At 43.6% G+C, this 26,218-nt stretch overlaps 1 protein-coding gene across 1 annotated transcript; it reads left to right on the top strand.

The window, feature by feature from the left end:
• The first annotated feature begins 9,016 nt into the window (after nt 1–9,016).
• On the top strand, nt 9,017–10,073 carry LOC120942909 (olfactory receptor 5B12-like). The gene has a single exon (XM_040355860.1). The coding sequence runs from the start codon at nt 9,017–9,019 to the stop codon at nt 9,947–9,949; it is 933 nt and encodes a 310-aa protein (XP_040211794.1). The 3' UTR covers nt 9,950–10,073.
• The last annotated feature ends 16,145 nt before the right edge of the window (nt 10,074–26,218 follow it).

Genomic DNA, 26,218 nt, shown 5'->3' on the forward strand with positions numbered 1-26,218 from the left:
TTGTGTGACAAAGGGATACGATTGTGAGGCAGCAGAATGTGGTCTATCCTGGCATAAGACTGATGGGGGTTGAAAAATGGGTGTAATCCCTCTTCGAGGGGTTCAACTCTCTCCAAATGTTGACCAGGCTGTGTTTATACAGCTTTCTCGCTATATTCAAGTTGGCCTTAGTGGGGCATGTCAGCCGGGCTTTGTGGGGTCTAGATTTGTCGAGCCCCTGATGGAAGGCCACATTTGAGTCCCCTCCAAAGATAACATTGCCCTCTTCAAGGGGAGCAGGATTTTAAGAAGAACTTGAAAAAATTTGGTCTGACCTTTATTGGGGGCGCAATAGGATATTATTGAATACAGGTTACCTTCGATCAAGCCCTTGACAAGGATATATATGCCCTCAGGATCTCTGTGTGTTGAGATGTGGTTAAAGTTGCAGTTCTTAGGCCTTGTACACACGAGCAGACATGTCCGATGAAAACGGTCCACGGACAGTTTCATCGGACATGTCTGCTGGGAGCTTTTGGTCTGATGTGTGTACACACCATCAGGCCAAAATCTCAGCGGACAGAGAACGCGGTGACGTAGAAGACACCGACGTTCTCTAACGCGGAAGTTCAATGCTTCCATGCATGCGTCGAATCAATTCGACGCATGCGCGGGATTTCGGGCCGCTGGTTATACGTCATAACCAGCGGACATGCCCAGCGGACAAGTTTCTTAGCATGCTAAGAAACTTTTGTCCGATGGAAACCTGTCCGCTCGGCTGGAAAAATGTCCGCTAGGCCCTACACACGACCGAACATGTCCGCGGAAACTGGTCCGCGGACCAGTTTCAGCGGACATGTTCGGTCGTGTGTACGGGGCTTTAGAAAAAAGATCAGCCACCCCCTTAGTTTTGTTTTTTCCACGTTCACTATGTAAAATGTTGGGAAATGGGAGTGGAGGAATTTTGGATTGTATCGAATCAGAAAATGCGTCTCTTGGAGCATGACAATATCTAACCTCAGGGAGCAATATTGCTCGAAAGCTAATCTCCTTTTCCTAGGGGAGTTCAACCCCTTTCCTGATGGATTTAGGTTAGCCATAGGAGTAGAGGGGTGGAAAGCTACTGGAACATCTGCCACTTACCAGTCTATGTCTTCTCCTACCGGGGTTAGGGAAGAGAACAGAGAGGTTTTTGGTCTGGGGCCGGAGAGGAGAAAGGTTAATAAAGGGGAGATGGGAACAAACAAATAAAAAAAAAAAAAAACAAGAAAGAACGTCTTCCAAGAAGACTAAAGGCGTCTGGTGAGGAAAAATCCAGCCTGAGGCCTACTTAAAAGCATTGTAAACCCCTTACCGAGGTCCGATGACCCATTCCGCAGAGGCGAATGCCTGCCCCTAAAGGATGGGTGGAGGCGCAAGAGTGTCACCCCCAGACCCTTGCATATATGTGAACCTAAACATGAACTAACACAGCTAACAAAACAATTAGCTAAAAAAAAGACAAATTAACAGTAAAAACATATCTTAGTGCAAATATGGACACAGGAGAGTTCCTAGAAGAGGCCATATCAGGAAGGCTCCGGTTTAGATGGCGTGCAAAGATTAGAGTTCTCCAGTAGAGATCCATAGAGGCACCTGTCAATAGGGGTTGAGTTGGCTTGCAAGAAGTTTTTCGACTGGCCAAATTATAACCGGATGGACAGCGTAATGCAATTTCACACTGTCCCCGCGTGGGGGAACCTTCGGTAGGGCCACCCAGATGGATGAGATCCAAAAAAGAAAAAAGAGCCAAATCTAAAACCAGCATAACCTATAGGCAGTCTCAAGAGGGCCAACCTGGCAACAGTTTAGGGTAGGAGCACAAAGCTCCGACAGCAGCAGAAACGAAAGTCCCTGAGTAGGGTGCCCAAGTGGGGGGCAGAGACAAGATGACATCTGGACGCCCATCTTATGGGAGTCTGCCATCTTTGGGTTTCTTAGGCTTCCCAGTGTTCCCAGTGTTCCAGAGAGGGGAGACTGGACTTGTTGGGGTAGGTCGTTTGGCGAAGGACGACGATTCCACTGAAAAATCCATGGGTGCTTCCTGAGATATCTGCTTGAGATGAAGAAAAAGTCTTTCACCTTCCGGTAAGCTGGAGAAGGCATAGGCTTTGCCCTGGATGGTGAATTTTACCGCAAACAGGAAGGTCCACCGGTACTTAATGTCCTGTTGGGAGAGAACTGTCAGGAGCGGTTTTCGTGCCTGCCTCTTTTGAATAGTGGAGGGAGACAAGTCAGTGAAGATTTGTATTTGATGGCCACGGCAAGTGACTTTCTGCCTAAAACGGGACTGTCTCATATCTTCCTCTTTAACGTAAAAGTGTGGCTTCACTATGATATCCCTCGGGGAGCCATCTTTCCTGGGGGTCCTAAGGCCCTGTGAGCTCTGTCCAACTCTAGGCGGTGGGGCGGTATTTTAGGTACAAGCTCTTTAATTAGGTCCTGAACCGCAGAGGGGATGTCCGTGATGTTCTCAGGGAGACCTCGGATCCTAAAGTTGTACCTTCTGGACCTGTTTTCGAGGTCATCAATCCTGGACAGGGCCGTGTCAAGCTGGTCCTGAAGGACCTGGATATGTGCTGCATTTTGATTTGTACGGGAAACAGTAATGTCCAGTTTACTTTCAATAGCCTCCATTCTGGAACCCATATTGGCAAAATCAGATTTAATGTCTCTAGAAATTTGGGCAGCTGTGTTAGCCAGTCCTCTCCTCTCCACTCTCCAGGAGAGAGGATAGTTTGAGGAACAGGTCCCCCTGAGGGGAGTATGATCCTGGTCGGGCAGGCTGGAGGAAGGAGTAACATGCTGTGATGGTGGAGTAGGCCCAGCTGGGGACAGAGCATATTCGTACATGGTGCGGCCTAAGATGGACTCTGTAGATTCCGGAGAGGGAGCCTGGGGGTATTGTGGGTGTCCCTGGGCCACCTGAAAATATGTGAGGGTTGCCGGTGCTATTTCTTGCCTCTGTTCAGGCTTCCTTTCCCCGTAGGCCGCATGTGGCTGTGTGGAGTGGCCATCTTGGTAAACCTGTCTCGGCCTGCTTTATTGAATTCCGGTCTGGACATCCAGGAGTGGTCCTGGAGGATTCCCAAGGACGTGGACGGGTGAGCAGGCCTGTGTCATGCAGCAGTGTGCCCGCTGTGACGATCGCGGGGCTGGGGTGATGCGGAGCTCCCGACTCAGATGTCCATGACGGAGCTCCCGCGCATGTGCACATCCCCTTTTATCTTTAACTTAATCATTAGGGTAAGTGATTCTGCTGCCGAGAGGTTATATGAGGCAGAATAAAAATGTTCTTCGCATTAGAGGCACCCCTAAAAATGTGATTGATTTGCAATTCACCATTAACTGTTCCAGGAACTTCAGCCTGCTATACCAATAGAGCGCCTAGAGATGGATAGAGTCCATAGAGCTCCTACCACACCAAAGAACAACTCCTGGTCGCAGCCTGAGAGAAAGACACTCTCAACTTTTAAGGACATAATTATCAGCTCTTGTCAGATCTGTCTCAACTAACCATCACCAAATGTCGAGCCATGAAACCTCAGCTCATGGAACTGCAGCAACACCACAATAGCTACCAATGGGGTTTCCCATTCTCCAATAATTTTGCCTACCAAGGTTCTAAATACAGATGCAGATAAACAGAAGAGCTGCAACACACCTTGCAAGAACTACATCTAGTGGAAAACCTTCCCAACGCTGGCACTTCTCGCAGATCAGCCTCAATCTCCCCACTCAAATCTTTATCATCTTTTTGTAAACATGGAGACCAATACATGCACAAAAGAGGGCGCTTCGCCTCTCCAACTAAAGACCAAGAAGATTCTATGGACTGATACCTGCCTCCCCCTGAGTTTATCTTTTCTCCCACACCGTGGGTTTGGTATTCCACTGGTCGTTCTGCTGACCCCATACATTGCAGATTTAAATAAAATATATATTTTGGCCCAGATTCACAAAGCACTTACGCCGACGAATAGCACGTTACGCCGACGTACGTGCAAATGTGCACCTGCGTATGTGTGCGGCATACCCACGAACCAACATGCGCCTAAAACCAGGCTACACCCCGCCGACGTAGCTTGCTCACGCCGGCGTAGGGTGAGCGCACATTTAGGCTGGGCGCATGGGGCTGCTCCCATTGATTAGCCATTTAAACATGCAAATGAGGGAAATACGCAGATTCACGAACGTGCGCGTTCCCAGCGTATGCTACGCGAGATGCGCATAAGTTGTACGTCCGGCGTAAAGTTATTCCCCATAAATGAGGTGCAACCCGGCAACAGACATGCACCAGAGAACACAAGCCGGCGTATTGTGCGTTGGACGTGTGTCTGGCTGGGCGTACGTTATGTTCACGGTGGACGCGGTGATCCGACGTAGCTTAGGCAGTTGTGCTGGCGTGGTTGTGAGCAGGCACAGGGGGGTGCTGTGTATGCGTCCACGTCACGGCGCATGCACGGTTCGTGATACGTACCTGTCTGGCGCTCGACCCATCATTTGCATGGGGTCACGCCCACTTCCACACTGGCGCAGCGCTGGGAGCACTGGCTTGCTGAATGCAATGCTTGCCTCTCCGCGCTACGTTGGCGTAGCGTACAGTGTTTGCTCTACGGCGGCATAATGTGCGCCTTGCTCTCTGTGAATCTGGGCCTTAAAGGGCTGACATTACTCCGGCACCATTATTTTCCATGAGCAATATTGTCTTCTACAGTTCTGTCATTTTACGAAGTGAAACTTCTCTGCTCTTTTTCTGTAGTTTTACTAAAAAAAAAAAAGATTTCTTTTTTTTATCTGAAAATTAAGACAACATTTATATTGCTGTAAATGTAAAAATATCCAACAATTTATGTGAGGACATCTGGAGAACAAACCTTCCTACATCTCTCATCATTCTTCCTTTCTTTACCTTTTCCATAATTTTTATTTTACTAGATTTGTTCTTTCCATTTGCAAAACTTTACATCATTTTATTGTTGATTCTTTCCAACATCACAACTTTCCATCTCAAACTTTTATAAAATGGAGAAACATCTATTAGTAAAAAATAAGAGATGAAAGGGTAAAGGTTGGAAAATCTAAAATCAGTTATTTATTTCTAAAGGCTCAAGGTGAGTGTCGCTGAGGGATAAATTAATTCCGATGATGTTTGATTTTCTGTAGAGATTCGTCTTCCAGAGGATTCATGTTCTAAATAAATCTCAGGTGAACACAAAGCCGATCTACACCCCTGTGTGTTCCGGGGATGTCAGGGGGGCATTTCTGTATTATAAATATGTGAGTGTGTGGAGAATGAAATTGTATTGTGACCAGAAATGTCACATACATCGTCTGTTCTTTTCATTTTACTTTCTTCAGCAATCTCCATCATCCTTCCAGCACTGAGCTGACCCTTCCAGAGGGGACTCCCCTCCCCCCTCTTCTATCAGAATTTACCTCTGCCGGGGGGATCACTGACAACATCTGGGCTAGGAGATAAAACAAGGAAAATTCTTCATTTTACCAGTCTGGCCAATCACAGGTATTTATTTCCTTCATTATCTGTTTTACAGGTGCATTTCAGTCATTGTGTAATGTATAAAACTCATCCCAATTGTTGTGTTTTTTATTTTATTTTATTTTTTTAATCAGAGATGATTTTGAATATATTTCTGAATAGAAAAAAGAAGATATAGAATATTGCTTTATCTCTCTATCTCTCTCTATTTTTTCAGGTAATATGTATTTTGCTAAAAAGTCACATTTTATTTTAAGCACAAGATGATAGATATGATGATGTTTTCACTCTCCGCACATTGTATTCTCCTCATGGGTTTCCCTAAATAAATAATCTGTGGAATGTTTTATTTTTGTTTCATTTTTATATCTCATCTGATTGTTTCCTGTGTTTGATATTTCTCATTGTTTATATTAATAAATAGCTAAATATTAATACTCTAATATAGATTTAAGGACATCATGTCACTTCTTTATTCACTAATAATTTATATATTAATGATCTTCATAGCTGTGTTCAGTATTGATACATTTATTGATGTTCCGTCACTCCCTGATTCATCCGTCATTTATATATCAATTATCTTCATATTTAGTTATCTGAACATTTCTTCATATTTCTGCAGGTTTGTAGTGGGAGGTTCCTTAGTTACACTTTGCTCCTGACTCATCCAATTACAAACCTTGATAAATACAGTTTCAGACATTCTAAAATGAAGGGAATTAAGGGAATCTGTCATGAGAGAATATTGGTGGCTGCCATTGCTGAGTTCTCCTTTAGAGATTGATGGTTCCCTGACCATTCTGTTGATGCTTTGAATTACATAACATTTATCGAAATACATAATTTAACTCTCATTTATAACCATGATTTAAACTGTAACTGGGTGACATTTATATTTCAAATTTTACATTCGTAATTTTCTCATCCAAATCTTTGTTTTAATTTTTAAGTCCTACTACCTCTTCTTTCCTGCAGCCTTTTCAGCCACTTCCCGCCCACATGCACTCACTCCAGTGTCAGCCACACAATATTGTTCTAGACAGGTTCTCCTGATGGTGACAATGATGGATCAGCCCTGTGTGAAGTTTCAAGAGAAGAAAGGGATGAAGGATAACAATGCTGGAGTACAAGTGGGGGAGGGTTTTCTTTTCATAATAGGTGCGTGATCAAGGACCTTTATGGCAGGATCACCAGGGAGTATTTTCATGTGTATCTAAAGTTATTTTTTTTATAGAGTGAGGGGTTAGAAACCTCTTGTTACTTCTACAGTAAACACCAACACTGACTGCTGTTTATCTGGCTGAAGATCAGTCTGCCTAGGAGAACTTTGGAGTCCCCTTAACATTCTGCCATTTCACCCAGCCCTGATAAAGAGGGTATGTGTGGCCCCCAAATGCATTGAGTATCTTTTGACCTGATTGTTGTAAAGGCTTTTGGCTGACATGTTTTTTTTCTCATTTGGTGCTCTTTCTCTTATTGCACTTGGATTTCTCAGCTCGGGTAATTGTCTTCTCCCTGGGATCCTCATCTATGTGGTGAGCTTCTGAATACAAGACAATCTGGATCAAGCATGATAACCTGTGAAAGTCCGTCTACTACTACTACCTCTTTTTTATTGCGGTCTGTGTTTCCACTGGAGAGATTCACCTCTTCTCATTGTCTTGGTGACCATTGTTCCTAAGACTGAAATGGATGGAAGATCCAACATTTTTAGCTTAACATCAAAACAGGAGTAGAGGGGAAATCTTTCAATGGGGGGCATCTATCTAAGAGGGGATTTGCCTTTCTTTGAAGAGCTTGCCTCTGACCTCTTGTTGTGTCAGAAGAATATGAAGATACGGAAACTGTCTCCAGGGAGCACAGATTTAAAATAAATACATAAATAAAAACATAAAAACTGGAGGGGATTTCACCCTTTCTAACTCTATCCCTCTATTCTAAATGAAAAGAAAAATCATTGGCTTTAGATAAACTTATATATGGAAGCTACAGATTCAAAAACATTCAAAACAAGATTTGAAATTAAATACATTTTAAGTTAAAGCTTATATGAGGTTTAAGTAATTAGATCTACTTGATGGTGCCATAATGCTATGGCAGGGGCAGACTGACCATTGAGTCACTCGGGCACTGCCTGATGGCCCCATGCCACTAGGGGGCCCCATCAGGGTTGCCAGGCTCAGTAAAACCAGGGACAGTATGTAAGAATCTGTGTTTTCTTTTTACATCTGTCCCTGATATGTCAGAAACTAACATGCTTTTGATGTGAAAATCCAGAGATTTTAACTGCCCCGACTCTGCACTTTCTCCTGGCGTGGTGGCCATCTGTAAGCCCGGGGGCCCCATAATCTTCTATTGCCCGGGGGCCCCATGAGTTGTCAGTCGGCCCCATGCAGATTGATAAATGAGGACCTTTCTCTGAATTTCCAGTAGTGAGGTCTCACTTTATGGCAAAATGCTAAAATCACTTGTGTTCTGTGCAGAGAAAATATGCAAATTTACCAGGCTGGATTTTTATCATCTATAGAAATTAATGGCCTTTTCTTTGAAACCTACTTGTTGGTCACATCATACAAGTTGGACATGGCACAATTTCAAATGGTCATTTCGTTTAGGTAAGGTGATAATAAAGTTTTTTTTTTGTTTCCGCTGCGGCAGGAATAATTGATTTTTCTCAGTCTCTTGGATGATGGACAATGGAGATTACACTCTGCTCGGTAGACATGCGCACATTAAAATATTTTGTTTCGTAATTTCGTTTTCGTCCAAAAAATAAATATATTCAGTTACTCCCGAAATTCGTTTTTATTTATTTTGTTTTTCGTAAAAAAAATGCATTCGTTCGAAAATCCAAATTCAGGTCGAATCTGTCATTGAAGGCTTATGGTGTCTGTCGAATGCTATAGGGAAAAAAAAGAATATTCGATAGAATCTTTAAAAAAAAAAAAATGTGACTCTTCATGTCTCTCTATTTTGAATCTTCATGTCTCTCTATGTTGAATCTTTTCTCTCTATGTAGAATCTTTTCTCTCTATGTAGAATCTTTTCTCTCTATGTAGAATATTTTCTCTCTATGTAGAATCTTTTCTCTCTATGTCGACTCTTCTTCATGTCTCTATAATGTCGAATCTTTTCTCTCTATGCAGAATCTTTTCTCTCTATGCAGAATCTTTTCTCTTTATGTAGAATAATATTGGACTAATAGAGTTAAGGTTAGGCAAATTCGACCGCAACGCAAACGAAAATAAAGCATTTGTTTATGTCGGATCTTTCAGTTTTTGTTTTCTGTGCTTTCGTTATCGTTTGTTAAAACAATTGTGAATTGTATTTTATTTATAGGCTTTCTCTATTGTTTTCTTAAACATGAAATAGTACAAAAAATACAATTTAGGGAAATCTTTATACACATTTTTTATCTATAGAGTATTTTGAATTTCAGATTGAGGTATCAGATTATAAGTAACACTTCTCAAAAGAGTCATTAAAAATATTGCAATGAGAAATCAGTCAAAAATAAATGAATTGTTCCTCTCTGGAATTTCGGCCCATGCAGCTCTACAGCTCCCTCTATTTCTGATCTTCCTTGTCATCTACCTTCTGACAATAATCTGGAATTCTCTGATCATTGTCCTCATAGTCACCGATTCTCACCTCCATGTTCCTATGTATTTCTTCCTCGGGAACCTGGCCGGCATAGACCTCTGTTTTTCCTCGGTCACCGTCCCGCGAATGTTATTTGACCTTCACACCAAGACAAGAAACATTTCCATAAAGGCTTGTATAACCCAATTCTTCTTCTTTATATTCTTTGCCGGTTGTGAAGATTGTCTTCTGTCTGCCATGTCCTATGATAGATATACCGCCATTTGTCGGCCATTACATTACACACAGATCATGAGTTGGAAAGTGTGTGTACAGTTGATGACAATTGTGTGGTGTCTCGGTTTTATCCATTCTTATATTCACACACTTAATGCATCCAATTTAACATTTTGTGGATCAGATATTATAGAAAGTTTCTTCTGTGACCTTCCTCAATTGTTTAGGATCTCCTGCAGTGACATCTCCATCAACGTTCTACTCATCTTCCTCGTGGGTGGCTTCCTTGCAGTTGGGTCTCTAATACTGACCATCCTGTCCTATGTCTATATACTCAAAACTGTTCTTAAAATACAAACTAAAGGCAATAGAAGTAAAATTTTCTCTACTTGTACCTCTCACCTGACAGTGATGTTTTTATATTATATCTCTGGATTGTTCAATTATTTTTGGCAATGTGCTGGTCATACATTTTCTGGTGACAAAATTGTAGCCGTTTTTTACGCGGTGATCCTTCCTCTCCTCAATCCTCTCGTTTACAGTCTGAGGAACCAGGAAATCAGAACAGCATTTCAACGTGTTTTCAGGAAGATCTTACCGCCGAGATAGAGACAAAGAAAGATACGAAAGTACCTTCCTATGTATGACCTATATAAGAAATCCTTTGAGCAAATCGTTATTTTAATGTGCATCTCTAGTCAGACTTTTTTTTATTTTTTTCCATTTGAATAGAGTAGGGATATATTTAAACTAACATCAAGTTGTATAGTGTGTCTTGTTTGTAAAGATTTTCCTATATTTTGTTCTCAAAGACACAAAAGGATGTGAGTAAAAATCTCTCCTAGGAGAGCAGAAATCTTATTTTAGACAGAGACAATTTCCTTCACTTCCGGTTCCAGTGAAAATGTTTATCAGGACAAAAAGAGATGATGAATCTATTGAGCAGGGATACAGACAGCCATTGGTGCCACCCGGGTGCCACCCCCCAGAAGAGTGACACCAGAGCCAGACTGCCTGGTCACTCCAAGTGGCTGCACCACTTCCATCGCATGCAGGGGTGGCGGAAGCGGTGGAGAAGTGATCAGTCTGTGACATACTGCATCTGATCACAGCCTGAACAGGGAGGAGAGCCGGCCAGGGCAGACAGAGAGGGGATCTATCACCGCTTACTGTAGGTGACCGTGATATTGTGTCAATCTCGCTCCCTTTCTCGGCGAGATCGACCACCTACGAGCCCCGTCGCGGGAGTCGGTGCCGAGCCGGCTCGCCGCGATGGGGAAAATGCAGTAATAGAAGCGACGAGGATCCGACAGGGATTCCCGCCAATTCTAGCCATAGCGTTTGGTATAAATCATAAGGGGGAACTCCACGCCAAATTTTAAATAAAAAACTGGCATGGGTTCACCCCCAGAGGCATACCAGGCCCTTGGGTCTGGTATGGGTTGTAAGGAGAACCCCCCTACGCCAAAAAAACGGTGTGGGGGTCCCCCTACAATCCATACCAGACCCGTATCCAAAGCACGCCGCCCGGCCGGTCAGGAAAGGAGTGGGGATGAGCGAGCGCCCCCCCCACTCCTGAGCCGTACCAGGCCGCATGCCCTCAACATGGCCGTTTTTTCAGCGTAGGGGGGTTCTCCTTACAACCCATACCAGACCTAAGGGTCTGGTATGCCCCTGGGGGGGAACCCATGCCGTTTTTTTATTTAAAATTTGGCGTGGAGTTCCCCCTCATGATTCATACAGTACCAAACGCCACAACTAGTATTGGTGGGAATCCAAGTTGGATCCCTGTCACTTCTATGACGTGCTCGCTGGAATGTGCTTTTTCTATTCCAGCGAGTGCGAGATGTCGGCACCATGTCGCCGAGAATCAGCGCGATGCCATCGTGCTGGAAACACATTCTCAGCGACAGGTATTGTAGAGCTGAGACACCGGCTGCTGTCAAACAAAGTCCCAGCTCTTGGATTGGCTCCTATGATAGATGTCACACTGGTCCTATTTCCCAGCTTTGGACCGGTGTGGTGTCCATCGTATGTAACATACTTTGCCGCGTATAAAAGTGAAACAAACTAAGCAAAAAATTCCATTTAGAAAAAGTTCATGTCGTGCTCCACAAAGATTAATTTAGTGACAGTGAACAGAAGTCTCTTGTTGAATGTCTGATAGGTGAACGGAGAATCTATGGGACGTCACCCAGGTGCACCTCCATCGCGAATCATACAAAATGCCTTCTTACCAGAATGCTAGACTCCAAGTATAAAGTCTAGACAAGCGTGGATAATACACAGACAATCTGTTTTAGGCTGAAGGGGATGATGTCATGGCTGACAGTGCAAATTGCTCCAAGTCACAACCCATAAAATCCTATTGATTTTAGTGGCCTCTGTTTCTATTTGAGTGTCTTGTCGCTTGCAGCAAAAAAAAAATTGCTCAAAAAAGTACATGAGACACTTTTTAGGCAGATTTGAGCTTTTTTTTCCCCATAGACTTGAATGGAAACGCCTTGAAAAACACTACATGAGCTTTCTTTCAAGCATTCTGTCACATGACTTTCTGCTCAAACGGCAACTCTCCACCCCTTTTTCAGCAGCACCCCACACTTTTTAGCTGAAAAACTCTTTAAAAACACCTATAATATTTGCAAACCTGCTAAAAAAATGCTCAAAAATGTCTGAAAAAAAAAAAACGTTTTGCTTTAATAAATATCCCCCAAAAATATATAAAAAAAACGTTTTTTTTCCTCAGTTTAGGCCGATACGTATTCTTCTACATATTTTTCGTAAAAAAAAAAATCGCAATATGCGTTTATTGATTGGTTTGCGCAAACGTTATAGCGTTTACAAAATAGGGGGTATTTTTATGGCATTTTTATTAATATATATTTTTTACTAGTAATGGCGGTGATCAGCGATATTTTTTCGGTACTGCGACATTATGCACGGGAGTCACGGACGAGCGGGGGGCACGCGCGCCTCCGGCGGCGCGCACGCGCCCCTAGTGGCCGCTAAAAGAGCCGACGTAGAGCTACAGGCTCTCGCCCAGGAGAGCCGACCTGCTGCCGTAGAATGACGGCGGCTGGTCGGCAACTAGTTAAGAGGACCTGTCATGCTTTTTTCTATTAAAAGGGATGTTTACATTCCTTGTAATAGGAATAAAAGTGATCATTTTTTTTTGTGTAAAAATGTATAAAATAAATAAAAATAAATAAGAAAACCAAAAAAAAAATTATTTTAAAGCACCCCGTCTCGACGAGCTCGCGCGCAAAAGCGAACGCATACGTGAGTAGCGCCCACATATAAAAAAGGTGTTCAAATTACACATGTGAGGTATCACCGCGATCGTTACGTTAGAGCGAGAGCAATAATTATAGCCCTAGACCTCCTCTGTAGCTCAAAACATGCAACCTATAGAATTTTTTAAACAACACCTATGGAGATTTTTAAGGGTAAAAGTTTGACGCCATTCCACGTGCGGGCGCAATTTTGAAGCGTGACATGTTGGGTATCATTTTACTCGGCGTAACATTATCTTTAACAATATATATAAAAAATATTGGGCTAACTTTACTCTTGTCTTATTTTTTTATTAACCTGCCTGGCGGTGTTCCCGAGACTGACTCGGGTTTGATTTTCCTGCTACGATCGGTAACCCGGAGTCAGTCTCGGGCTTGCCTCGCTAGATCCACAGGCACTTTTTACTTACCTTGTCCCTGGATCCAGCGATGCCACCGTGCTGTGTGAGCGAGCGGGACCTCGCTCGATTCACATAGTGCCTCCGTGTGACGCCGATCTCCGTTCCCTGCGACGTTACGACGCACGGGGACGGAGAACGGCGCCAAATTCAAAAACGTAAACAAACACCTTACATACAGTATACTGTAATCTTATAGATTACAGTACTGTATGTAAAAAAAACACACCCCTCTTGTCCCTAGTGGTCTGTCCTGTGTCATGCATGTCATTTTATATAATAAAAACTGTTCTTTCTCCCTGCAAACTGTAGATTGTCCATAGCAACCAAAAGTGTCCCTTTATGTCAAAAATGGTTTTAGATCAGCTAAAAAACAGCGATAATAAATTATAATCACTTGCAGAATTGTGCGATAGCGATTTGTGGGGAAATTCGTCATAAAAAAATAAAAATAATGACAGCGACAATTCTGCAACTGAGCAAATTTCAGTGATTTTGATTTGATTACATTATTGAATAATTTTTATTATAATTATATTATTATTTGTTATAATTATTTATAATTATTTATTATATTATAATTTATAATTTTGTTTTTAAAAAAATGTCATACCCGGGATGCCTATTAGATTCTTGTTTGGTCAGATTTAAGTGAGTTATTTCTAAAAATTACAGACCTACAATATAAAACGCCAAATTTCCTTGCAAATAATGGTACCGCTTTCAGCATGTTTTTTTTCGGAAAGAATCATACCGCCAGGGAGGTTAAAAAAAGTGATTTTTTTCCCCAAAAAAGTGTGCTTGTAAGACCGCTGCGCAAATACGGTGTGACAAAAAGTATTGCAATGACCTCCATTTTATTCTCTAGGGCAGGGATATGCAATTAGCGGACCTCCAGCTGTTACAAAACTACAAGTCCCATCATGCCTCTGCCTCTGGGTGTCATGCTTGTGCCTTGCTATGCCTCATGGGACTTGTAGTTCAGCAACAGCTGGAGGTCTGCTAATTGCATATCCCTGCTCTAGGGTGTTAGAAAAAAATATATATAATGTTTGGGGGTTTTAAGTAATTTTCTAGCAAAAAAAAAAACTGTTTTAATCTTATAAACGCCAAATCTGAAAAACAGGCAAGTGGTTAAACAAAGAGAAACCAAGGGCCAGATTCACAGAAAAAGTACGCCGGACTATCTGCTGATACGCCGGCGTACTTTCAAATTTGCAGCGTCGTATCTTTATTTTGAATTCTCAAACCAAGATACGACGGCATTTGGCTAAGATCCGACAGGCGTACGGCTTCGTACACCTTCGGATCTTAGGATGCAATACTTCGGCGCCCACTGGGTGGAGTTCGCGTCGTTTTCCGCGTCGGGTATGCTAATTAGCTGTTTACGGCGATCCACGAAGGTACGCGCGTTCGTCGCATTCTGTTACGTCGTCGCTAGTCGGCTTTTCCCGTCGTAAAGTTGCGAGTGCTATTTCAATGGCTTATATTTAGACCAGCCATGGTAAAGTATAGCCGTCGTTCCCGCGTCAAATTTTGAATTTTTTTTTTGCGTAAGTCGTCCGGGAATAGGAAAGGACGTAACGCACGTCGCTATTCAAAAAACACGAAATTTCCTGACGGAGCATGCGCAGAACGTTCGGCGCGGGAATGCGTCTAATTTAAATGGTACACGCCCCATTTGAATTAGGCGGGCTTGCGCCGGACGTCTTTACGTTACTCCGCCGCAAGTTTATACTCAAGTGCTTTGTGAATCAGGCACTTACGAGGAAAACTTGCGGCGGTGTAACTTAAAGACGATACGTTACGCCGCCGCAGTTCTTTCTGAATCTGGCCCTTAGGGTTTTAGTTAGACAGTATGAAAAGTAAGGTACATCCTAAATACATAATAGTTTACATACACAGGGAGAAATTATATCAAATATTATAAGTAAAAATAAATAAAAAATAACCAAAATCTTAATATTTTTGCCCAATATTTATATATTTGTTTTTTATATATTTTATTGGCAATATCTGCTTACTTATATTTACAAAGACGTGTCAGTATTTATTCTCCTCTTACAGTATATAGAAAACCAGTTCATTCATCATTTACTATTATACAGTATACGTTTTAAAAGATACTTTTTTAAGTTATTGATGTCAATGAACAGTAATAGGCCTTCTTTCTTGTTGTATTATTAATTTGGAATATAATAGAAACCATTTGAGGACTGAGATTGGGATCCTCGGGGGTCACCGCTGAGAACAATCTTTAATTAGGTTCATCATTAGCCGAGGCGTCCTGCCGGGTCTTGTTAAAACACAGAATGATGTCACTCCTGAGATTTTCACCAATTGTATCTTTTAAATTATCAACAAAATTAAAAGTTTCATTTAGTAATCACCAGGAGTATTCCCAGCGATGAAGCTGTGATTGGGAATTAATTATACAATCACCTAATGTAAAATGAATAATAAACTTACAAGACTAAAAATTGAAAGAAAAAAAGAAAAACAATGACTTATACATCTGTATTAAATGCCTATTGTCCATATACAATGCATTATTTATCAGGTTATGACAGAAAAAAAAACTGTAAATATTCTCAAAATTGTTAACAAATGTCCACTATGCATTGTATGAACAGGTATACATGGCAATACACAATGAAAAATCTGTCCAACATACACTCCACCCTGCCTCTGTTAACAGAGAACGTATATGCCCAATAATTGTGATGATGATAATAATAATAATAATACTAATAATAATAATAATAATAATACTAATAATACTAATAATAATAATAATAATAATAATAAAAATAATAATAATAATATTAATAATTATCAACTTGATGTTATACTTATAGCCCCGGATTCACAGACAGTGGCGCACATTTATGCCGCCGTAGCGTATCTCCTGTACGCTACGCCGACGCAGCGCAGAGAGGCAAGCACTGAATTCACAAAGCCAGTGCTGCCAAAACTGCGCTGGGTTTCCTAGGCATAAGCAGGCGTAGGTGGAAGTGGGTGTGAGCCATGCAAATGAGGCGTGACCCCATGCAAATGATGGGCAGAGCGCCAGACAGATACGTATAACGAACGGCGCATTCGCCGAGACGTGGACGCATCCCCCTGCGCGTGCTCACAACCACGTCGGAACAACTGCCTAAACTACGCCGGATCACTGCGTACGGCGTGAACGTAATCTACGCCCAGTCAGACACGTCCAACGTAAAATACGCCGGCTTGTGTTCCCTGGTGCAGACCTTTTCATGTCTGCTGCTGGGTTACACCTCCTTTATGGGGAATAACTTTACGCCAGACGTACAACTTACGCGCATTGCGGCGGGCGTACGTATGTTCGTGAATCGCCATATTTCACTCATTTGCATATTTGAATGGCTAATCAATGGGAGCGCCACCATGCGTCCAGCCTAAATGTGCGCCCACCCTACACCGGCGTAGGCAAGTTACATCGACGGGATCAAGCCTGTTTTAGGTGCATCTTAGTTTGTGGGTCCGGCGCACAGATACGACGGCGCACATTTGCACTTACGTCAGCGTATCTTGTTATACGTCGGCGTAAGTGCTTTGTGAATCTGGGCCTTAGTGCCTTTAAAGCCTCCCCCTCAAAGCAAGCCAATGATACATAAGCCAAGGAACAAAAGGAAGAGTTAGGTAAAAGCTTCTCTAAAGAAGAAAGTCTTCAGTTTGAATCTCTGATGTTCTTGAGAAGATCATTCCAGACTTGTGGGGTGATAACAGGTGACGGTCCTGTCCCCCATAAGCTGTAGATGGATTCTTAGGAACAGAAGAACAGAATTAGAAGAGTGAAGGTCACAAGAGAGTATTAGGATGATATCATTTAGTTTAGATAATGGGGTGTCAAGATGAGAAGTCCAGCCCAAGCTTTTTAGGCTGGGCTTCTCTTCTGGGTCACAGGAGTGCAATTCATTTTGCACTCCCGTAACCCATTTTCAGCGGGGAGCGGTCTGAAGTCCATTCTCCGCTGACGCCACTGCCATCATTCGGGGCAGCGCGTCATCATGACTTTCAGGTCGGGATCCACCAGCTGCCCTGATTGAAGGCAGTCTCAGCGAGCTGCTGAGACGCTGAGACAGCCTCTCCCCGCCCCTCCACGGCTCAGCGCTCCAATGAGCATGGAGACGCAGAGAGGAAAGACACTGACTGACAGTCAGCAGCTTTCCTCTCTCGGGGATCTGTGAAAACCAAGCCATTGATGATGTTAGTTGGCTCGAGTATTAGTGCAGGGACAGATGCAGCATCAGTCTGATACTCCATCCACCAAGTATGAATAAAAAAAAAAATACTTCTATTTTAAGGATTTGAGTAATATGAGATCTGGTTCAGAGTTCATGGTGATTAGGACAAAGCTGGTCCTAGGGGGGGGCGGGTTCTGCAGCACCTTATATACCATACTAGGGGAGAGTTTGCAGACCTGGATCTAGGGGGGTACTGGGGTGTGCTGTTCCACCCCCAGGTCTCCAAGACCAATGCATCCATTAACCATGACCCAGTCCCTTATCCCCAGTGGAGCTCCCCCCACCCTTGCTTGCAGTGGTGTGTTACTAGAATGGTCTGCGCGAGGACTCAAGGATAGGAGTAATAGGAATATTGGTTTAGAATTCATGCTGGTTAAGTCTAATCTGGTTCTAGAAGGGAACAGGTTGTGCAGCACCCTATATCAGTGTTTCTCAACTCCAGTCCTCGGGGCGCACCAACAGGTCATGTTTTCAGGATTTCCCTCAGATCAAACTGCTGTGGTAATTACTAAGGCAGTGAAACTGATAAAATCACCTGTGCACAATAATGGAAAGCCTGAAAACAAGACCTGTTGGTGCGCCCCGAGGACTGGAGTTGAGAAACACTGCCCTATATAACATGCTAGTGGGGATATTAAACAGGCCTGGATGTCTGGGGGGGGTGCAGATCTTCTAGACCAGTTCATCCATTAAACCATAACCCAGTTTCTGGCTCAGCTCCCCCCACCAACTCTGCAGTCTGTTGCTAGCATGACCTACATCCTGACAAACATTGACATCATATGTAGGCCCGGCCTGCGGCCCTAACGTGAGGATGGAAGTTGAACCTCTTCCATCCAGACCTGCAGCCTGTTTCACCTCTTGGCTCCCACCCTCGGCTGCCTGGTGTTAACATGTACACAGACAATCTGATGGGGACAGTTGGTGTAAGGGGGCACTATGAGGTGGACAGTAGATGTAAGGGGGCACTCTAATGCCGCGTACAGACGGTCGTTTTTTGTGATGAAAAAAAACGACGGTTTAAAAAACGTCATTTAAAATGATCGTGTGTGGGCAAAACGTCGTTTTATGTCTTCAAAAAAACGACCAAAAAAAAATTCGAACATGCTCGAATTTTTTGTGTCGTTTTTCAAAACGTCGTTTTTTGTTTCACAGAAATTGACCGTGTGTAGCAAAAACGACGTTTAAAACGACGTTTTTAAACCCGCGCATGCCCAGAAGCTAGTTATGAAGCGAGCTTCAATGGAAAAAAGTGGTGAAACATAACCTCGCTTTGCTAGAGCATTGTGAAAAAACGATGGTGTGTAGGCAACATCGTTTTTGAAAATGATGTTTCAAAAACGTCGTTTTATTTCATGATTTAAAACGTCGTTTCATTTCATCACAAAAAACGACCGTCTGTACGCGGCATAATGGGGAAATGAATCTAAAGGGGCTGCTCTAATAGGGGAAATTTAATTAAGAGGGCACTCTGATATGTTTTATCCATCCAACCTTTTGCTATTTGTGTTCATTGTTTCTGGAATCTTTATATCTTATCAATATCTTTTTGTAAGGGAGGTCTACAAAATTGGATACAGTATCCTAAATAAGGCCTCTCTATAGATCTATATAGAGGAATCAGGGCCTCCTTCCTCCTGCTGGAGGTCCCTCTATATAAGGATTCATATAGGGGAATTAGGACCTTGTTCCTTCTGCTGTTGACCATTCTAATGGTCACTAAAGATCTATATAGAGCAGTGATGGAGAACCTTGGCACTCCAGAGGTTTTGGAACTACATTTCCCATGATGCTCATACACTTTGCAGTACAGTTGAGCATCATGGGAAATTAAGTTCCAAAACATCTGGGGTGCCAAGGTTTGTCATCACTGATATAGAGAAATCGGGACCTCCTTCCTCCTGCCGGTGATCCCTATAGTAATATAAAGATCTATATAGAGAGATCTGGACCTCCTTCCTCCTGCTGGGGATCCCTCTAGTGATATAAAGATCTATATAGAGGAATCGGACCTCCTTCCTCCTGCTGGTGATCCCTCTAGTGATATAAAGATCTATATAGAGGAATCAGGACCTCCTTCCTCCCGCTGGTGACCCCTCTAGTGATATAAAGATCTATATAGAGGAATCAGGACCTCCTTCCTCCCGCTGGTGACCCCTCTAGTGATATAAAGATCTATATAGAGGAATCAGGACCTCCTTCCTCCTGCTGGTGATCCCTCTAGTGATATAAAGATCTATATATAGGAATCGGACCTACTTCCTCCTGCTGGTGACCCCTCTAGTGATATAAAGATCTATATAGTGGAATCAGGACCTCCTTCCTCCTGCTGGGGATCCCTCTAGTGATATAAAGATCTATATAGAAGTATCAGAACGCCCACTAACACACAGCTCCTTTCTCTATCTGCAACGCAGAGAGCGTCCTGACTCTCCTATAGTCCAAGGGAGGGGCGAGCATGACACTTCACACCAGGGAGAAAGCCTTGCATTACTGTGTGGAGTTACAGACAGAAGAACAGGAAGTGAGGATTTCTCAGAAGAAATAAGGACATTTAAAATCAAAATGGAAGGATGAGGTAAGTGAAGGAGGACTGCACTAAGGTCACCAACGGGACTAGACAAGGTTGCCCCTATCCCCTTCTACATTTGTTTTGAATTTTATACAATACAAAAAGCGTGGGAGGATCAAAACAGAACCACAATACAGAAAAACAAATGTGGCATGGTAGGCCCAATAAACCTTCTATAATGGAAAGTACCGGGTGAAATTCTGACAATAAGGCACCTTTCTACACTCTGTCCTTAAATTCAACATCGGAAATAAATTGCTTTTAGAAGATTTTTCTACAGATTGACAGAAAAATTAAACAAGAAAGACATAAGGCAAAGGGCCTATCTCTAAAAACAGAACGTGAGAAGGCAACAGAGATAGAAATGTGAACATTTTTGACCTGGAACCCTTATCATCACCAAGCCCCCCAACCCCAAACATCTCCAAACCCGGGACCCAGTGAGAGCGCCCCAGCACCCCAAATGGGCACATGCTGTGCTAGGACAGCCACCTCTGCGGCTCCGGAGTGTAACAGGCATCATGGGCTTACAATGAGATCTGTGGGCTTTAAGTGTGGCAAAGGCACCAAGCCTATATTCCAGGATGGGAAGACCTCATGACTAAAATGCCTAGAGGGATCTAGTTTACCTTTCCATTTCGAACATATTGGGGGCCCTAGTGACTATCAGAAAAAGAAGAGGAGGGAGACAGAACAGAGGCGAGAAGCAAGGAGGAAGAGGAGAAGCCAATCAGCAGGGAGTAACCCAGCTGTGTGAAGTGTCTATGTGTTTGTTATGCCGGTATGCCCAGGCGGAGGGAAATGCCTATGTGATGGGCCCAGGGCTCCCAGGTGGAATCAAACTGATCTTTAGAATCAAGCAAGATGCTTGTTAACTTCTCCTGGGACATGATCCATGATATTTTATTTTTAGTGGCTAAAAAGGAAACCCATTTCCTGGCCTTGGCTATCGTCAGCTTGGCACCTAATAAAATTAAGTGGATTAGATTGCGGGTGAATTTGTGAGTCCTAGGAATAAAAGCGTTGAGGAGGGCTACCTCGGGAGTTCTTGGAATCTGTAGGTCAGTCACTCTAAATATTAGATTGAACATCCTTTTCCAGAAGGGCCTAATTTTGGGACATTATCACCAGATGTGGGCCATAGAACCCACCATTTCACAGCACCTGAAGCAGAGGGGGTTCGCGGGGGGAAACACACGTGCTAATTTGGCAGGAGTGAAGTACCATCTGGTCATCACTTTGAGGTTTGCTTCAATTAAGGAAACATTTCTTAAACCCTTATAGGCTCTGGAAAAGGATGACAACCATGTTTACAGATCCCATTGTATTTGGAGATCTTTTTCCTAAGTTGTCATAAATGGGGCTTTGCAGACCCGCTGAGCAAGTGACCGATAGATGAAAGAGATTCCACCCCTCTGTTCCGAGGCCTGCCCGCACCACAGCTCGTAGGCTATGAAGAGAGGTGGAATGGGTTTCCCCTTCCAGAGTTTGTGAAAAAAGTGTTGTATCTGACAAAACCTGAAGAGTTCCGAGGACGAGATATCTAGCTGTCGCTCGCAAAATTTTAAAGACAATGGCCCCGAAGCCGTGAAGAAATGTCCGATTCGATACAACCCCTTGTCCAACCACCATTGGAAGGATTTGATGTCACATCCCGGGGTAAAGTCAGGGTTGTTGAAGTTGTGGGCTAGTGGACGACAATCAGAGGTTAGAGAAGTTAAGGTTTTCAGCCTGTCCCATAGAGAGAGGGATTGCGAGAGGATAGGGGAGATTATGGGGGGTCATTCTCTGGAAGGGACCTATAGTAAGAAGTCTAAGGTGTATGTGGATTCAGCTTGTCTCTCTTTTTGTATCCAGTCTGTTTTTTTTCATTTGGAGTACACCGTAGAGAGTTGGGGCGAGACGTGCTGCCTGAAAATATCAAAGCAGTCTAGTCTTGGTAGGCAGAGGCCCCTTAATTTTTAAGTCTAAAGAGAGTATTACAGGGTAACCTATGCCCTCCTCCCTCCAAATGAATTTGGTCACTTTCCTCTGAAGGGACTGCAGGTGATCTAACCTGATGTTAATTGGGACGGCTCGAAACAAATAGAGTAACCGGGGGAGGAATGTCATCTTTATGGAATGTATTCTGCCCAACCAGGATAGATCGCTCTTATGCCGCGTACACACCATCACTTTATGTGATGAAAAAAAATTACGTTTTTAAAAACGTCACTTTAATTGACCGTGTGTGGGGGAAAACGTCGTTTTATGTCTTCTAAAAAACGACCAAAAAAAATTGAAGCATGCTTTAATTTTATGTGTCGTTTTTCAACACGTCAACTTTTACTTCACAGAAATTGACCGTGTGTAGTAAAAAACGTCGTTTAAAACAACGTTTTTTCACCTGCACATGCCCAGAAGCTACTTATGAAGCAAGCTTCAATGGAAAAAGTGGTGAGAACGTAACCTCGCTTTGCTAGAACATTGTGAGAAAAACGATGGTGTGTAGGCAACTTCGTCTTTGAAAACTGAAGTTTCAAAAACGTCATTTTTTACTTCACAGAAAATGTCGTTTTTTTTCATCACATAAAGTGATGGTGTGTACGGGGCATTAGCCCAGTTTTTCAGGTCTGACTCAAGCTTCTGGTAGGTGGGTGGGAAGTTTGCTGAATATACAGTAAGTGTTCTATTTTGGAGGTGAGATTGATCCCCAAATTCTCTAAGGAGGAGTCCCTCCACTTAAAGTCGTAATTGTTTTGGAGAGTTGCCACTGTATCTGGTTTCAGAGAGATGTTGAGGGCATGGGATTTAGCATAATTTACCGTCTGGCCAGAGGCCTTCATGAAGTTTTTAAGCGTTTTGCAGAGGTTAGGGAGAGAAGTGATGGGGGCAGTAATGTAAAGCAGCTTGTCGTCTGATAAGAGACCACATTTATGGGTCTGGGGTTCACATGAAACACCATGAATATTGGGATTAGAGGGTATGGCTATCGCTCAAGTCTCAATGGCTATGGCAAATATCAAGGGGGAGAGGGAACATCCTTGTCTGGTGCCCCTGGAGATGTTAAAGGGAGATGAGTAATGGCCTTGGAGTCGAATCATCACTTTCGGGGTGGAGTAGAGGGAATGTAAAATGCCTAGGAAACGATGACCGAATCCCCAATTTTCCATGAGAGCGAATATGTAGGGCCACTCGACTGAGTCGAAGGCCTTGTGTAAATCGAAGGATAAAAGCATCCCCTCCTGTTTGGGGCAGCCATCCCATCCCGATTGAAGCAGGGAGACAATATCAATGGCCTTCCTTATTTGATCCTTATGGATGTATCGTCCAATGAAGGAGGCTAGGCGGTTGGCTAGAATTTTTGTCAGTATCTTGAGGTCATTGTTTATAAGGGAAATGGTTTATATTTTTCTACCTCCTCTTGGTTCTTATTCGGTTTAGGGATCACTGTTATGTAGGCGGTGTTAAGTTGAGGATCTAAAGGAGAGCCCTGAGCCTTCGTATTAAAAAATGTCACCATAAATGGTGCCAAAGTGTCTGCGAATGCCTTGTAATACGGAACAGAGAGGCCGTCAGGTCCAGGGGCTGAACCCATCTTGAGGTTCCTTATGACGAATGTACGCTTGCCCGTCGCAGTAAATTTACGCCGTTTCCGTAAGAGATACGCGGCGTAAAGATAAAGCTGCCCCCTAGGTGGCGTATCCAATGTTAAGTATGGCCGTTGTTCCTGCGTCGCAATTTAAAAATTTTACAACGTTTGCGTAAGTCGCCCGTGAATGGGGCTGGACGCCATTTACGTTCACGTCTAAACCAATGATGTCCTTGCGACGTCATTTACCGCAATGCACGTCGGGAAATTTTAGGGACGGCGCATGCGCAGTACGTTCGTCACGGGAACGCGCCTAATTTAAATGATCCACGCCCCCTACCCGGATCATTTGAATTAGGCGGGCTTGCGCCGGGGGGATTTACGCTACGCCGCCACAACTTTACAGGCAAGTGCTTTGTGAATCAAGCACTTGCCCGTAAAACTTGCGGCGGCGTAACGTAAATGCGATACGTTACGCCGCCGCAGATCTACCTGAATCTGGCCCATAGTACCTTGGGGGAGATATTTTCTACATTGTTCAGAAGGAAGTATTCCTTAAGGGATTGCTCAATGTCTGCAGTATTGATGGGGTCACTCAGGATGGATTCATTAAGACGCCAGTGCATCCCGACATCCTAGTGAGGATATTACGCAATGTGAGGCTGACCAGGGAGTGATCTGACCAGGCAGTGTCAATGATGGTTGCTTTGTGTGACAAAGGGATAAGATTGTGAGGCAGCAGAAAGTGGTCTATCCTGGCATAGGACTGATGGGGGCTGAAAAATGGGTGTAATCCCTCTTCGAGGGGTTCAACTCTCTCCAAATGTCGACCAGGCTGTGTTTATACAGGGTTATCGGTATATTCAAGTTGGCCTTAGTGGGGCGCGTCAGCTGGGCTTTGTGGGATCTAGACTTGTCGAGCCCCTGATCGAAGGCCACATTTGAGTCCCCTCCAAAGATAACATTGCTCTACAAGGGGGAGCAGGGTTTTAAGAATAACTTGAAAAAATTTGGTCTGACCTTTGTTGGGGGCGGAATAGGATATTATTGAATACAGGTTACCTTTGATCAAGCCCTTGACAAGGATATATATGCCCTCAGGATCTCTGTGTGTTGAGATGTGGTTAAAGTTGCAGTTCTTAGAAAAAAGAACAGCCACCCCCTTAGTTTTGTTTTCCGCGTTCGCTATGTAAAATGTTGGGAAATGGGAGTGGAGGAATTTGGGGTTGTATCGAATCGGAAAATGCGTCTCTTGGAGCATGACAATATCTAACCTCAGGGAGCGATAATGCTCGAAAGCTAATCTCTTTTTCCTAGGGGAGTTCAACCCCTTTCCTGACGGATTTAGGTTAGCCATAGTAGTAGAGGGGTGAAAAGCTACTGGAACATCTGCCACTTACCAGTCTATGTCTTCTCCTACCTGGGTTAGGGAAGAGAACAAGGAGGTTTTCGGTCTGGGGCCGGGAGCAAGGTCTGTGCATGACCTGCTGATTAGCTCGAGAGAGGAGAAAGGTTAATAAAGGGGAGATGGGAACAAAAAAAGCAAAAAAATAAATAAGAAACAACGTCTACCAAGAAGACTGAAGGCATCTGGTGAGGAAAAATTCATCCAGAGGCCTACCAAAAAGCATTGGAAACCCCTTACCGAGGTCCAACGACCCATTCCGCAGAGGCGAATACCTGCCCCTAAGGGATGGGTGTAGGCGCAAGAGTGTCACCCCAGACCCTTGCATATATGTGAACCTAAACATGAACTAACACAGCTAACAAAAACAATTAGCTAAAAAAAGGACAAAATAACAGTAAAAACACATCTTGGGAAAAGTAAAGAAAACATAGTCGTAGTGCAAATATGGACACATGAGAGTTCCTAGAAGAGGCCATATCAGGAAGGCTCCGGTTTAGATGGCGTGCAAAGATTTGAGTTCTCCAGTAGAGATCCGTAGAGGCACCTGTCGATAGGGGTTGAGTTGGCTTGCACAAAGTTTTTCGACTGGCCAAATTATAACCGGATGGATAGCGTAATGCGATTTCACACTGTCCCCGTGGGGGGAACCTTCGGTGAGGCCACCCAGATGGATGAGATCCATAAAAGAAAAAAGAGCCAAATCTAAAACCAGCATAACCTGCATGACATCTGGACGCCCATCTTATGGGGGTCTGCTGTCTTTGGGTTTCTTAGGCTTCCCAGTGTTCCAGAGAGGGGAGACTGGACTTGTTGTGGTAGGTCGTTTGGCAAAGGACGACGATTCCACTGAAAAATCCATGGGTGCTTCCTGAGATATCAGCTTGAGATGAAGAAAAAGTCTTTCCCCTTCTGGTAAGCTGGAGAAGGCAAAGGCTTTGCCCTGGATGGTGAATTTTACCATGAAGAGGAAGGTCCACTGGTACTTAATGTCCTGTTGGGAGAGGACTGTCAGGAGCGGTTTTAGTGCTCGCCTCTTTTGAATGGTGGAGGGAGACAAGTCAGTAAAGATTTGTATTTGATGGCCACAGCAAGCGACTTTCTGCCTAAGACGAGACTGTCTCATAGCTTCCTCTTTAATGTAATAGTGTGGCTTCACTATGATATCCCTTGGGGAGTCATCTTTCCTGGGGGGTCCTAAGGCCCTGTGAGTTCTGTCCAACTCTAGGCGGTGGCGGCGGTATTTTAGGTACAAGCTCTTCAATTAGGTCCTGAACTGCGGAGGGGATGTCCGTGATGTTCTCAGGGAGACCTCGGATCCTAAAGTTGTACCTTCTGGACCTGTTTTCGAGGTCATCAATCCTA

The sequence above is a fragment of the Rana temporaria genome, chromosome 6, assembly GCF_905171775.1.
Source record: "Rana temporaria chromosome 6, aRanTem1.1, whole genome shotgun sequence".
NCBI lineage: Eukaryota > Metazoa > Chordata > Amphibia > Anura > Ranidae > Rana > Rana temporaria.

Excerpts from the sequence above, each read along its gene's own strand:
- LOC120942909 (XM_040355860.1), top strand. The coding sequence starts at position 9,017 with ATGAGAAATCAGTCAAAAATAAATGAATTGTTCCTCTCTGGAATTTCG.